Genomic DNA, 13,568 nt, shown 5'->3' on the forward strand with positions numbered 1-13,568 from the left:
CCCACACTTCCTTTGGGGACCTTGAAGATATCGTGATTCTGGGAAATGGTATAGCAACATTATCTCGTACTTCCTTCCCGTCTCGTAGGTCGTTATCCAACGGCGCTTTGCCCCATGACATCCTCTCAGTTGTTCTATTACTCCAAAACGCCTTGCTGGGTGACGGTGATACGTTGGTACATGGCGAGTGACATGCTTGTGGATATGCGCAAAGTCGGAATGAAACTCTCTACGTGTGAATGCGTAGGTAGTCCAGAATTGGTGTGGGAAGTTCGTGGAAGAGCAAAACATCTTTCGTGGACACCTAACGACCGGTAGATGCGGATAGTAGGGGCATTGCCTAGCGCATACGTCGACATGTATCCCCTCCGACTGAAAACGGGTCTAGAATGCTGTGTTACCTCAAGTCGCTTCTGTACTTGACTTTTCTGCTTCTGTTTCGATATTCTGCGTCTTTTCCTCACTCTTCTTGGCTTCGGATTCTTGTTTTGGCTCCGCCTTGGATTCAGCTTTGGGCTGCGCCACTGTCTTGCTGACCACGAGGCCGATAAGATGAGAGCCAACGTTACCGGCGCCGTCAATAGGTCCAAGCTTTGCATCGAACAACTTCGCCTCGCGTAGCAATCTAGAGATCCGTTAGCCATTACACATACAACGGGTTCATCCTGATGACATACCGTGCTTTGCCACCAGGCGTCTTGACTGCCGCCTCTTTGATGACATTGCCAACCTCCTCCCTGTAACTCTCAAATACAGGACCCATTATCATGCGGACTTGAATCTCGCTCAAGTACTTGTTGATAACCTTGTGCATGGTCACGGTGTCCTTGGTCAAGCTCTCCATACTAGGACTGACATCTTTGTTGACCTCGGCATCAGTATCCCACTCCACCTTCTTGAGACTGCGCATGTGGACTTTTGCTCTTCCAGATAAGATGCCCGTCAGTTTCTCATGGATCTGATTTTGCTGATCATACAGTAGGCGCTTGACGTTGTCAAATTCACCAATAGAAGACTTATTGGAAGCGGATGCGGCGCGCCGTCGGAAGCATTCGCGGATATAGGGTAGAATAGCGATAATGAATGATAATGTCTGAGAGGCAATGGCAAGATGTTTGGTGTTGATGTTCTTCAAGCCTGCAGACTGCATGGCGCCAGCGCCTAGGATCAATTGGCATAATCGTGAGTTGAAGAGTTTGATGTAGTCGCAAAGGGAAGTGGAGACTTCGGAAGTCATACTTGGCATGGCTGAAACAAGAATTTCGAAGCGCTCAATGCCACGCAGGACGACTGTCGATGATTCGGAGATTGTGTACTTTTCCTCATCGACAACGGCGGGAATAGTGGTCTTGTTCTTTTCTTTGGGCTTGTCTTCTGATGTGCCGTTGGCTTGCGCTGATGTGCCATTTGTAGTCGGCTTTTCGATGTCTCGAAGGAGGTCACCAGTCTCTGCCCAGCTTGCAGGGTCGCTCTCCATACCCTTCAACAAGCGTGCTAAGACCTCAGTATCCTGTGCATCGAAGTCCTTCGGTTCCCAACGATCCGAGTCCATCGCCTTTACAAGCTCTTGCTTCTCAAAATCGCCAAACTTGGACACAAAGTCATTGATATGAGTATTGACAACACCTTTGAGAGCGGCACCGGAGCGTCCTGAGACGGCTTCGCACTCGTCGGCAAACAGCCTGCATATGTGGAAGTATCGTAAGAAGCGTTCCAGGGGAAGATTGGCTGTGGCCTCAGAGCGGACCTTGAGAAGCTTAGTGATCTGTGTCTGCGCTGCATCGACAGCCTGACCCAGGAGGCTCGACATGTCTAAGGCCTGCATCAGCTCCATCTGCAGGTCATTTGAACTCGGAGCCGGTACACCGTTGCCCATGTAATCATCGATGCTGTGCATATATGGACTTCGTGGGGGTGATCGGAGCCCACCAGCAGAGGCGGGAGGGGTAGTAACGCCGCTGGTAACATCAAGAAGCACTTTGATCAGCGTACTGAGACGGCGTAGCGCTTCTCCAATGTCAGTGAAGATATTGGCGAAAAATACCTCAGCATCTTCAGGGTCCATGGCGCGTAGATTCCTAGCAAGAATAGAGTTTTTGTCTTGCTGACTAGTCCCTCGGCCACCTCTTGTGGATACAGAAGCCATAGATCCAGTATCATCCTCTGTTGAGCTCGGTAGGTGTTTCCGGATGATGACTTTCATCTCCTTGATCATCGCTTCTCTGAAAGTAGCGCTAGCTTGATTCGTAAATTGCGCACCGCTCAAGCCATACAAGCTGGCTCGCAGCTCTGCACGTAGCTTTTCGTCGGTCGTCATATAGGCCGGTAAAGTCGTCTTCGGTTTCTGGTTGGATCCTCGTGCCTTTTGCGATGCAGCAGTCCATCGTTCCAGCGTATCGTGAGTCGGAACTCGTTTGACATGCTCTCGCAGATCCGTAAGTAAGGTGTCGACAAAGCGTACCTCGAAGCCTCTGCCCACACGGAACTTGAGCTCGGTGATGCTTTCGAATACGCCGTCTAGTGCTCTGAGGTGTCGTAGATCGACCAACTGCGGAGGTAATCGAGAATCTAGCCAAGATGTACCCTGAGAATCAGTCGTGTCCAGCGCGCCTGTAATTAGTCGTTCAATGACTTCTATCCGGGTCATGGCAGTCTCGAGACGACCATCAACAACGGCTTCGTCACAGTGCGACAACCCAACGATGACAGCTTGCAGCTGGTCAACCGAGTCGGTCAGCCTCCTCAAGTTCTCCCTGCGCCTCTTCATTTCAACGACCTTCAAGCCTCCTATTGCCATCTGTTCGTCCAGCCTCTTCAGATCCTCCCTAAGTCCTTTTATTCTTGCGACAGAATCCGATGCTTCCGTCTGAAGTTCGCGCAGAGAACCGAGTGCGGCGAAGAAGGAGGTCGATGCCGTAGATATGGCTGAGATCAAGTGCACCTCGACCGTGTCCATGTACCACGACAACTTCTCTTGTAAAATGGCGTTTGTAGCTAGAGCTTTTCTCCCGGGAGGTTGTGGCACGTCCAAGGAACCGTTTGCGCCATGGTCATCGCTGGTTGCTGTTCGAACTGGCCGAACCACCTCGGACCGCTCGCTCACTACGTCAAAGGTCCGCGGGTTTTCTAGGTGAAAGTTGTCATCGAAGTAGATGTTCGGTATGGTGGAAAGGGGGGTAATAGCTGGTAGGGTGCGCTTGGATCCGCTCGTTCGACGCTTCGGTTTCGGCGGCCCATTGGGAGTAAAGGGTGTTCCTGCCAAGTTGGGTGTCCCTGCTGGCGATTCAGTATCATCCTTCTTTGACCCTCTCCTTGCTGGCTGGGCGGACTCGGCTTCGGCCTCGGCTTTTGCGCGCTGGAAAGCCTCGTACAGACTGCCAACTTGCGATAGGTAAGGATTGAATGCAGAAGGTTCGATGTGGGGTATGTTTGTGAGCGTCACGGGTGGTATGTCCTTGGTAGATGGCGGGCGGTGGCCCGAAGTGGCTGTAGCAGTGGTATGCGGGACCATGCCAGTCCTCATGATGGGCGGCGTGAGCAGCGTGGAGATGGCATTGTTGCTCTGCTCTCTCACCGCGCCCATGGTGCTCTTGAAGCCGCTGTCGAGCGAGCCACCGACCGAGTGTATCGAGGACGCCGTTGAGCCACGTCGCGGCTTGTAGCGCCCGCCTGTGGAGCTGGGCCTGTTGGTCCAGTCATGGTTTGAAGCGGGAAACGGGAAGGAGCCCTGGGGCGGGTTCGGCGACAGGAACTCGAAGCTCTCGGTCGATCTCCGTGGGCTATTGGGCGAGGACATGATGGCGGCGCAGGTCGGGGGTGGTGAATAGGCGGCGGCATGGGTGGATGGGGGGCAGATTTATCGCATGCTGGAGCAGATGTCGACTTGTATCAAGCTTGCATTCATCAATCAGGCAAAGAGAAACGAAAAGCGCATTACTGTGGATGTTGTGTCTCTCGTCATTGAATCTTGTCTCTAGCCAAAGTTCCACGCGCTCGGTCGGTGGTGACGGTGCTTGGGCCCTGCCTGACAAGGATCATGCAGCCGAAACACACCCGCCGCCGTCTCCACCTGCCTTAGACCCTTATGTAAGCCAATGTCTTATCTGTCAACCATTACCTGACTCAAGATGATAAGTTGAGATACAATGCCATAAGATTGCTATGTAGTTGGTTAACAAGAAATCTCGGCGGAGCAAGCAAGTATGATTGACCAGTCTTGGTCAGGGAGGAAGAGGAGGAACCCTGGTGTAGACAAGAGAACCGAAGCAAGAGCAGGAAAAACCCATGGACGATCGATACAGCGAGTGCCTAGTGCAATTGCGCTCTATGCTCCTTGGTATGCGGAAGAAGAAAGACCGAGGGGCGAAAGTAACGAAAAGGATTGTCCTACTCTGCTTGAACCTGTATCAGGCGTGTCATCTTTTCACCGTCGTGTGAGTAGGTAATCATCAAACATGTAGCCTTGGAGTGGATGTACTATTACACTAGAATAAGAGATAGCGGGAGTGGCGGGGGCGCAAGTAACCAACTACTGCACCGTCTCTTTCATCTCTTATGCTCCTTGTCCTGAGATCCAGTATGTACCTGCACTTTTACACCTTTCCTCGTATAGATGTGGATGGTCCCCTCCTGCGAGTCATAATCAAACCCACCTAAGTCACGTTTACCTCCAGGAGACCGTAGTGAAGCCAGCGCCTTTCTACGCTTTGAATCGGGTGGACTAATTTCCCACATGAAGCTGGATCGCTTGTCTATGTTCGACAAAGTCGATGTCGCACTGGACTTGTGCAATGAAAGGCTGTCGGATTTGGACGCTGTTGATATTGGTGCTGAGAGATTCGAGGCACCTAGGCGTTCTGATGTGTCCTCTCGTACAAGAACGCGCAGTTCACGAGAGGCTCGTGTACCTTTACCTTGGGTACTACCATCAGCAGAACCATGGGAAGTGGAAACTGAAGTGTAGATGTATTCTTGCGTTTCCTGAACTACGGTTCTATTGGATGCCGATTGGCTAATGGTCCGCGTGATAGCCGGAACAGGCGATACTGGTGAGGAGCGAGGAGTAGTCTGCTGCGTGGTGTCATCGGTCTTCATTGTTGTCTGCGATCCGCCCATTTCTTTGATATACTTCTTGGCCAACAGAGCAATATCACGAGTATGGCCATCAAGCTTGTCAGCATCGGGAAGCTCCCACTTCTCCTCAGCCATACGTTCCAGGTCCTCTAAACAAACAGCATCTTCCCAACTTCTGTTAGGGTGGATCTTCTTGACTCTAGGGTGTCTTAACATTTCAAACCATTCGTTTTGAAGCTTTTCAAACCCACCGCCGAGGACCTCAGCTACGAAAGGTCTCTTGAACACGGTGGTCATACGTCTTTCATAACCTTTGGGATATTGAATGTCGAACTCGGCTGTTGAGCCGTCATCTTGTAGGACAGACTGACGAACATAGCCTTGGATGTTCATGTACTTGACGTCAGACTTTGGTATGCACTTGTCGAGACTGAGGCTCGCTACGACCATGAACTTTGGTTTTGCACCCGTACGCTCCACCGCATCCTTGTTCAGACAACACCCAAGATGAAAGTGCGTCCAATGCAAGGGTTTGATATTAATTTTTGGCGCGGTTTGCGCATCAAAGTCAGCTCCGATAACAGCAAAGTCGCCCAGATCGCGCTCACCACCCATGTCAGCCAAGTAGTCCTTCTTCAATTTGATGAAGAAACCTGCTTGATGGTGCCCCTGCTCTGACAACAGTGGGAAGTACGGTGCATGCAACGGTTTGAGGATGAGTCCTTCTTGGCGTTCGGCCAGGTTCCGGGCGAATATCTGTTTAAGGTCTGTTATGCCATCCCCTGTCTTATCCTGGCAGAAATCCAATAGGGTCCACTCCGATCGCATTGACCGACCGGGCACTACATGGACAAGGTCTCGGAGAATCTTGCGGCGGTCTTGCAGACAGTGACGTAGGGTCAATTCGTCATCCAATACAAGGACGTCGAAAAATACGATCATGAGGTGTTCCCACTCGTGCGGCAGGGAATCTTGGAGTGTGCCAATGAAACAACCGGAGCGTGATATGTGCTTTCGGAGCTTCGAAAAAGCCATGATTCTTCTTTCTCGGTCACTGTAGAGAACCATCTCGCCAAGAACGATGCACTTCTTTTTCAACTTGCAATCTGGTCGTCCGATACGTAGAGCTTCGTAAATGGTAGCATGTAGAGGTCTTCGGTCCGCTGTTGCATCTTTCCCATTTTTAGAATAGATTTGAATATGATTGGGCGCACGATCCAGGTCTATGTGTATCTCGCAGTACTCGCCATCGTACTTGACTTCGGCAGCCCAAGCTCGTTGACCCACCAACTGAATGCAGTGCTTCAAAGACCAAGCTTTATGGAACGTTGGCCGCCCCACCTTGATTCCAACAATAGCTCTCAGTTTCTGTGCCGCCTCAAGACGCATATACTGCTGCTTTGTAGGCTCTGGTACTGGGGGGTAGCAGCTCAATTCGCTCCTGAGCATTTTGAAAACGGCGTCGAAGTCGTTTTGGAACATCAACAACTCCGGTAATAAGAAGTGGTAGCGTTCCAAAACGAAATTCTCTTCAAGTCCAACGGTGCGGTGATCTCGTAAGATAAGACGGACGAACCATTTTGCTTCCCAAGACTCAAGCCTCACAAGTATGTCCTTGAGCTCCATGTCTACTTTGACATCCAAATGACACTTTTTTCGGATGGCTTCATCAGAGAACCGGCACCTCGCCGCTAGTTGTACGAGGAGATCGTCGATTTGTTCGACTGGCAACGCACGTTTACTGTTGAAAGTGCCATCCCATGGCCTCATTGCTCGTTCGACGTATGCACCGAGGTCTCCAAGAACTCCTGTTTTCCAGCCATCGAAAAGTGCACGTTGACTATGATTGAAGGCGAGTAGCTTGAGAATTTTCTTTGCCAGTAAGGGCGGCTGCAGGCCATAGACTCGGTCTTTCCTTCGATGTGGAAAGAGAGCTGATAGCACAGCACTACTATTCGTCGTAGGGTCATTGAGAGCATCTCTCTGATCAACGAACCAGTTCGAGATTATCTCGCGTATATTACTCTTCTCTTGATTTGTAGGTAAACGTGATTGCTGTGTCGTGGCAATCTCGATATTTTGCAGGAGGCTACAGATTGCGCGGAAAGTAACGGTCATGGTTGGATACCGATGTACGGAAGCGTAAAATATCGTGATAGGCCGCAGGTGTTTATGTTTCTAACGTCGAGCCGGTAAACACAAGACGTGAACCCTCCGAGGTAATAGCGAATAAAGCGCTTGCGTCCGGGTGCACTTGATCAAAATCGCGTATAGGTAATCTGCCACTGCTCTCGAGTACCAACGCGCTCGACATACGCGCGCATGAGATGGCAGTGTAAAACTACGGTATATGCAGCTGCGTACTTGACTGTGGTTGCATGCGCATCTTCGTAGGCCTCAATATTCTGACCATAACCGCACAAATGTCACCACTGACACGGGTAACACCGGGCGGACAATCAAAAGTGGAAAGGAAAGTCAAACTGTGGCATTGAGATTCTGGTTCTGTCATAATATTGATAAGAATAGCAATGAAATCATTGTTGTTGAACGAAAAAAGCCTTAAAGCGTCTCAACAGAGTAAAGGTAGGACGTATAGAGGGGCATCTGGGAACGCGCTTTGACTGACGCGCTAATGCAAGTCGTCACGGGAACACGCGAGGACCAAGCTTGAACCAGACAGCAACGGAGTACGTCCCATGTGCCTCGGGCTAACAGTAACCATCTCTTCAAGCGGATCATGGCCGTGTATTGTCGTATCATATAGGCCTTGAGTAGCCAAATATTCAGAATGAAGGGTCAATGATGTTCTGATCGTGTAGCCAACGGCATTTCCAAGGTGGATGAAGCCGAGCGAACGGCTAGCGTGTACGTCATGACCCGTCGTATGATCCTCCATCAAAGCCGTTAATCAGCCTCGCGCTTTCAAGTGCCCGAGCGCACTTCAACAGCCCGAAGAGAAATTGTACATATAGCGCCAGCTATATGTAAGTGTCTCGGTACCACTTATTGCGATAGTTTAGACAAGGTAACCCCACTCTACCCGAGCTCTCTCGACGACTGTACTGACAGCGACAGTCCCAAGCAATTGATTCACAATGGCGCCGGGTCAAGGCCAGAAAGGGAACCCGAATGACCCTCGGTCGGACGCATCAAAGAAGAAGGACCTCATCGCGCGTGGTGACTACACACCTACACCACTAGGCAAAGCGACGTTCTTCATCCTGCGCGGCATCGAGCCTGTCCTCCAATATTCAATTCTCGCACATGGCCTAGGCACCTCCGTCCTGCATCGTGTAGGTTTGCGAACATTGCCTCCTGGGCTTCCAACGCATACCGGCATCTCTCTGATCGATGGCTTGGGCTTGTCACCCTACCGGTTGGTGTTGCTTGGAATGGCGGTTGGCGCTGCTGTGAAGCAGAACATCTGGGTGACAGCACTCTCTGGAGAACCCATGCCAGTTACAGGTGCCATCGCCGTAGGTGTCTTTAATGCTGTGTTCAACAGTCTGAGCACATACGCTTTCCTTACCACTGCTACTTCTGCCTCGACCGAAGCCGACTTCCCGCAACCAGCGCTCCTCATTGGCGGCTCGCTATACGTCGTGGGTATTATGACTGAGTTAATTGCCGAAGTACAGCGCAAGCGTTTCAAGGTGAACCCAGACAACAAGGGCAAGGCGTACACTGGAGGTCTCTGGAGCTTCGCCCGCCACATTAACTACGGCGGCTACACAATCTGGAGGGCGGGTTACGCCATGGTCGGTGGCGGCTACACGCTGGGTGCGCTGGTGGGAGCCTTCTTTGCCTGGGACTTTACCCAGCGAGCGATTCCAATTCTTAGTGAATATTGCGAGAAGCGCTACGGAGTGCAGTGGGAGGAGTTCAAGCAGAAGACCCCGTATCAGCTGATCCCTTACATCTACTAGGTTGTGAGCGACACTGTACTCGATACGGCGAGGTGTTTTTGGAAATTCGATTCCCATGTATTGAATTCCATGTTATCTCCGCACGTGCGGTGCGTGCCCCTCATACGATACTTAGTGTACTGCAAGAATGCAACTTGTGCATGCACAATTCAACTATACTCGTACGATGTTAAAGCTGTCCAAGCATCGGAGAAACCCCTCATGCAGTCGGCACGTCTTGATCACACACTTATCCAGGACCACAATGTACCTTCCCGATGACAGCGGCACAAGACCGACACTAGGACCTAAATGCCGGATCAGCTGCCTACCGAGCGCAAGCCTATTGCCCAAAGCAGCAGTTGACGATAACAACTACCCCGTCTGGAGATACGACACCCAGTCGTCGTAGCACGATGCAGGTGCGGTTCTCGTCAGCACGGCAGAAACCGAGCCTTGTATTGTGCTCACTGCTCGCGCTGTCGTAGCCAAGGGGCATTACTCGTACACAAGCCGCTAGAGAAAACGAGTATGCAAATTGTGGTGTGCGATCTTGTATGCAGGTAAGAGATCTGCGGACGTTTGTGTAACCCTCCAAACCAAGGTCTTGGGTCTCACTGGCACTGTGGATTCTGGTGGTGTGGGTGGAGGGGTGGATGGTCACGAATCATGTGCCGTTGTTGTATTGATCATTTGCGCCTCCAGAGGGATGATGCCTGGTAGCGCGTCGTCGACCTGTTAGGCGTGCAACACCATCATGGCAACGGAAGCAGGCGTCTTATAGACGCTGAGAGCGTGTCGGCGGCGCACGGTTTGTCTTTTGAGGATTGAGGCTGGCGATAATCATATACGACCGAAGGCGGGGTCACAAAGACCCGAAGGCGGCACAATCAAGCAATGATCTACAAATTCAGCTCTTCAGGGTCCTTTTCAGTGGCGGCGTTTGCAGGAGGATGTTGCTCCAGGATGCTGCTACGCGATGCTACGCCACAACGCAGAGTCTGGTACGCTTGTCCTCTGTACGGGCTGTTCTCCAATTTTTCCTCTATGAATACCCATCGAAACCCGTATCTCCACAGAAAGTGTTTATCGATAGGTATTATCAGAAACGCAGCGGGTTATTGACAAAGATGTACAGGAGGTGGCAATGCTAATTACTAGAAGATTCTCGGCGAAGGCCGAAGCGGATCTACCGGGCAGAATTGACCGAAGACGGCGACGGTGGATGTGGTGATGCAGAAAAAAAGAGCCTCAACATTTTTCGGACGTTCGCAGAGATCACGATCTGGGAGAGTTCGGCTGGCGTTGCAGCGTGTTCCATGGTTGAGTGCGCAGTGCTAGAGAGCGGGGAACGGCTGATGGTGCATCAACGTGCATGCAACCCCACTCTGGCATATAGACGAGAGCGAGGGAACGAGCAAGGACTGTGGGCGGGCTGTTCAACACATCACGTTAGATGAAACGGTATCAGGGCCTTGGTTGTATCCTGGTCGGATGTGCGCTGGGGTGAGGTCTCGCGATGATGGCGCCGGCAGAGTTGGCGATGGGCGCGGGTGAAGTTTGACAGTGGTTGCGGCTATTGATCGATTTGCAACCAAGATGCTGGCACGCTTGGAAGAGAGTGAAACAGCATAGCCGGTGCAGTAAGCGATGTGTCAAACGTAGCACTGGCAAGCCGTGCAAAGTGAGGTTCAAAAGCAAAAAGGCAGCAGCATGCAACCAGAGGCGATCATGCACAGCTAACTGGGTCCTGCAGCCCGCAATGCTCGAGCCACGTTTGCCGATGATTCGACGCGGAGAGCATATGCTCGGCAGCGAGTGGGATTCGTGAAGTTTGCGATATGCAGCAGCAGGTCAGCCAGGATGCTCGGCGCACAAGGCTCAAGGTAGCAGTGGTGAGCCGTATACGGACTGGGCTCCGCTTCGCTGGGGCGGCTGTTTTGACTTCAGTGTGCCCTCTTGTACACGGCGGATTCAGGTTTTGTGGCGTTAACAGCAACCTACTATGGACGTGCTCTGGCGCGCGTGGGTAATCGTATAATAATACGCCATGGCGACAGTGCAGAGCAACCTTTCGTCATTGACACTTGCGTGGTGGAGACGTGGTTCCCAAGTGTCGGCTCACCCATTTCTAGCGCGATCGCCCTCAACGGCAAGCACGGAGAGTACCCAAGATACAAGACACGGCCTCTTCCTCTTGCGGGCGCACTCCTCCCGATTCTGCTGCTATCAATTCCTACCATTCCACACTATTCCCTTTGTTCCCCACCCGCTTAACCCACTGCGCTCGACGTTTCTTTTTTGTAATTCCCTATTCAAAAGCTGAGTGTGTGCCGCTGCTTGCTGCAGGACCGGCTTGGACTAGTACAAGACGAAGACGCCGCATCCATATGTAAGTCAGCATTTCGCGCACTGCAACGCCGTGCATGCACTACGGCTCAATTGTCGCAAGCCAGCGGGCGTCTGCTCTTCTTCTCAAACACTCAAATGGCTCGTGTTGACCTTTTCTTTCTTTAGAGTAAGCTTTTCTAGCGTCTCTGGCTGGACTGGACCATTTGCTATTAAGGACCCTTCCCGCCCGCGACTCGACGGCAACCCAAGCACCCCAAGTCGTCGCAAATCCCCCATCCCTCCACCTGCAATCTCGACTCCTCCCGCGGGGCGTCGACTCTCTCGCCCCGCCGTCGCTGCCGCTGTCCCTTGCCCGCATATCATAAGCATCACCAAACTTTGTGCCTCACCTCACATCAGCCCATTGCCGGAAGCCGTGGGAAGTCAGTGCATTAGCATCACAGGGCTGCAGAACACCTTTCTCAGCGGGGCGCCAAGCGAGCTCTCCCGCCAGACCACGACTGCTTGCTACATAAACACCGGCTCCTCTTCACCGCGAGCCAAGAGATTGCTAGTTTGCCAAAAAAGAACGTCATTGTCTGTGTTTCTTTGACGCTGTCGCCCCGACGTCAGCCCGCTGATCCGTGTTTCACTTCCCGTGATTCGTGACGCGAAGCAAGCAGAGTCAATCAAACATGCAGGCTGTCATGGCGCAACCCCCACAAACCTCTGCCTACGGGGCTGTTCCTCTCCGCCGCAAGCCCATAGCAAACCCCGGCATTTCGGTACGACCCCCGCAGCATCAATACCACAACGACGGCCAACTAGGACATTCACGAACACGTACAACCAGCTCAGGCATCTTCCCCGCTGCATCGCCTACCACAAGCACTATGAACTCGCAATATCCAACCCAGTACCAGAGCAGTCTCCGCCGCACGCCCACCTCGTCCACCAGCTCTACCACAGGCACCCCGAACCGCTCCAACAGTGGCGCCCTCCGTCGCTCCTCGTCCACACGCTCGGGCGGTAACTCGCCCACCTCCTACGTTGCCCTTATGCGGAAACAAAAGGCCACAGTCTGGTGTGACAGAGCCCAGTACGAAGACCCGCGTATGCTCGCACAGCAACGACAGGCCAAGATGCGGGCAAACATGGAAGTAGCAGGCGGCCCACACCACGTCCCGCCGCGAAGTGCCTCGGGAGGATCCAGCATGGCTGGCGGTGTGCGGTCCAAGATTGGACGTCATCACGGTCTACCAAAAGCGTCGTTATACGCACCAGTCACATACGCAGGTTCAGGTGTGCCTATGCGCCTGAGTGCTTCAGAGGTAGACGAAGGTGACGACGAAGACGCGGGCTCAGTCAAGAACGGCCAATACCACCACCGCACAGGCTCAGGCCGCTCCTCGCTCGGTTCAGGGCGCCGCATGTCCTACGCCAATCCCACCGGCCGAATATCCTCCAACAGCACACCCCCGCAGAACTCATCCCCCGACGGCGAACTTGCCGACCTGAAGGAAGAACCCACTCCGTCCCCCGCGGAATACGACGTCAACGCGCCCAACGACAACAGCTACTTTCAGCACACCAAAACGAACACAAGTACGGGTAGTGGTAGCAGTGGCGAACGCAATTTCGGTGACATGGGGCAATTACCAGCGCCTGGAATGCTCAAACCACCCGCTACAACGGACAAGAAGGGCAGTAAGGACGACCTAGTGCGGAGGGGCAGCGTAGACGAGCGGACCATGACCATGGGGACAAGGTTGTTCGTTGCAAACCCCGACCTGAGCGATTGATCACGTTTGCCCACCAAGGGCAGATGGATGAGAGGCTACTTTTTCTGCGATACCCGAAACAACGATTTTTATTTTGCCACCACTACCACAGCATACACGATTACCGCATACTCAAGACCGAATTGGTTTCACGGGAGCCACGAATCACCGCTTTCCCCCTCTTTTGAAAATCTGAAGCATGTTTAGCATTTCACGGCTTTTTACTATGGCATATTTCCAGCGTACTATGGTGTTTTCATACTTGGATGGCACATGCATTTTTTCCTTTGTTGCTTAAGTCTCATTGTTGGAGGGGCACTCGATCTTGAGCGTGCAGAGCGACTGCCCTGGAGGTTCTCGCTCGTTCGATACATAACGCATAGTATCTGTACATACCATATCATACCCGCCGCCAACTGAATGCGAGGATTGAATGAACGCACAACCAACGATTCACATTGCTCATCTCCACACT

At 52.4% G+C, this 13,568-nt stretch overlaps 4 protein-coding genes across 4 annotated transcripts; 2 read left to right on the forward strand and 2 right to left on the reverse strand.

Annotated features, from left to right (window-relative positions):
• Window positions 1–402: 402 nt before the first annotated feature.
• AA0111_g5678 (hypothetical protein) lies at window positions 403–3,796 on the reverse strand (the record flags this gene model as incomplete). The annotated part of the gene is made up of 2 exons (XM_028651816.1): window positions 403–625; window positions 678–3,796. The coding sequence occupies 2 exons, from the start codon at window positions 3,794–3,796 to the stop codon at window positions 403–405; spliced, it is 3,342 nt and encodes a 1,113-aa protein (XP_028506991.1).
• Window positions 3,797–4,545: 749 nt separating this feature from the next.
• AA0111_g5679 (hypothetical protein) lies at window positions 4,546–7,191 on the reverse strand (the record flags this gene model as incomplete). The annotated part of the gene is made up of 1 exon (XM_028651817.1): window positions 4,546–7,191. The coding sequence occupies one exon, from the start codon at window positions 7,189–7,191 to the stop codon at window positions 4,546–4,548; it is 2,646 nt and encodes an 881-aa protein (XP_028506992.1).
• Window positions 7,192–8,171: 980 nt separating this feature from the next.
• Window positions 8,172–9,002, forward strand: AA0111_g5680 (hypothetical protein; the record flags this gene model as incomplete). Its single annotated transcript, XM_028651819.1, has 1 exon — window positions 8,172–9,002. One exon carries the CDS (start codon window positions 8,172–8,174, stop codon window positions 9,000–9,002), a length of 831 nt encoding a protein of 276 aa, XP_028506865.1.
• A 3,005-nt stretch (window positions 9,003–12,007) lies between these two features.
• AA0111_g5681 (hypothetical protein) lies at window positions 12,008–13,114 on the forward strand (the record flags this gene model as incomplete). Its single annotated transcript, XM_028651820.1, has 1 exon — window positions 12,008–13,114. One exon carries the CDS (start codon window positions 12,008–12,010, stop codon window positions 13,112–13,114), a length of 1,107 nt encoding a protein of 368 aa, XP_028506864.1.
• Window positions 13,115–13,568: the final 454 nt, after the last annotated feature.

This window comes from Alternaria arborescens (genome assembly GCF_004154835.1).
Source record: "Alternaria arborescens strain FERA 675 chromosome Unknown contig_11, whole genome shotgun sequence".
In the NCBI taxonomy this organism is placed as follows: domain Eukaryota; kingdom Fungi; phylum Ascomycota; class Dothideomycetes; order Pleosporales; family Pleosporaceae; genus Alternaria; species Alternaria arborescens.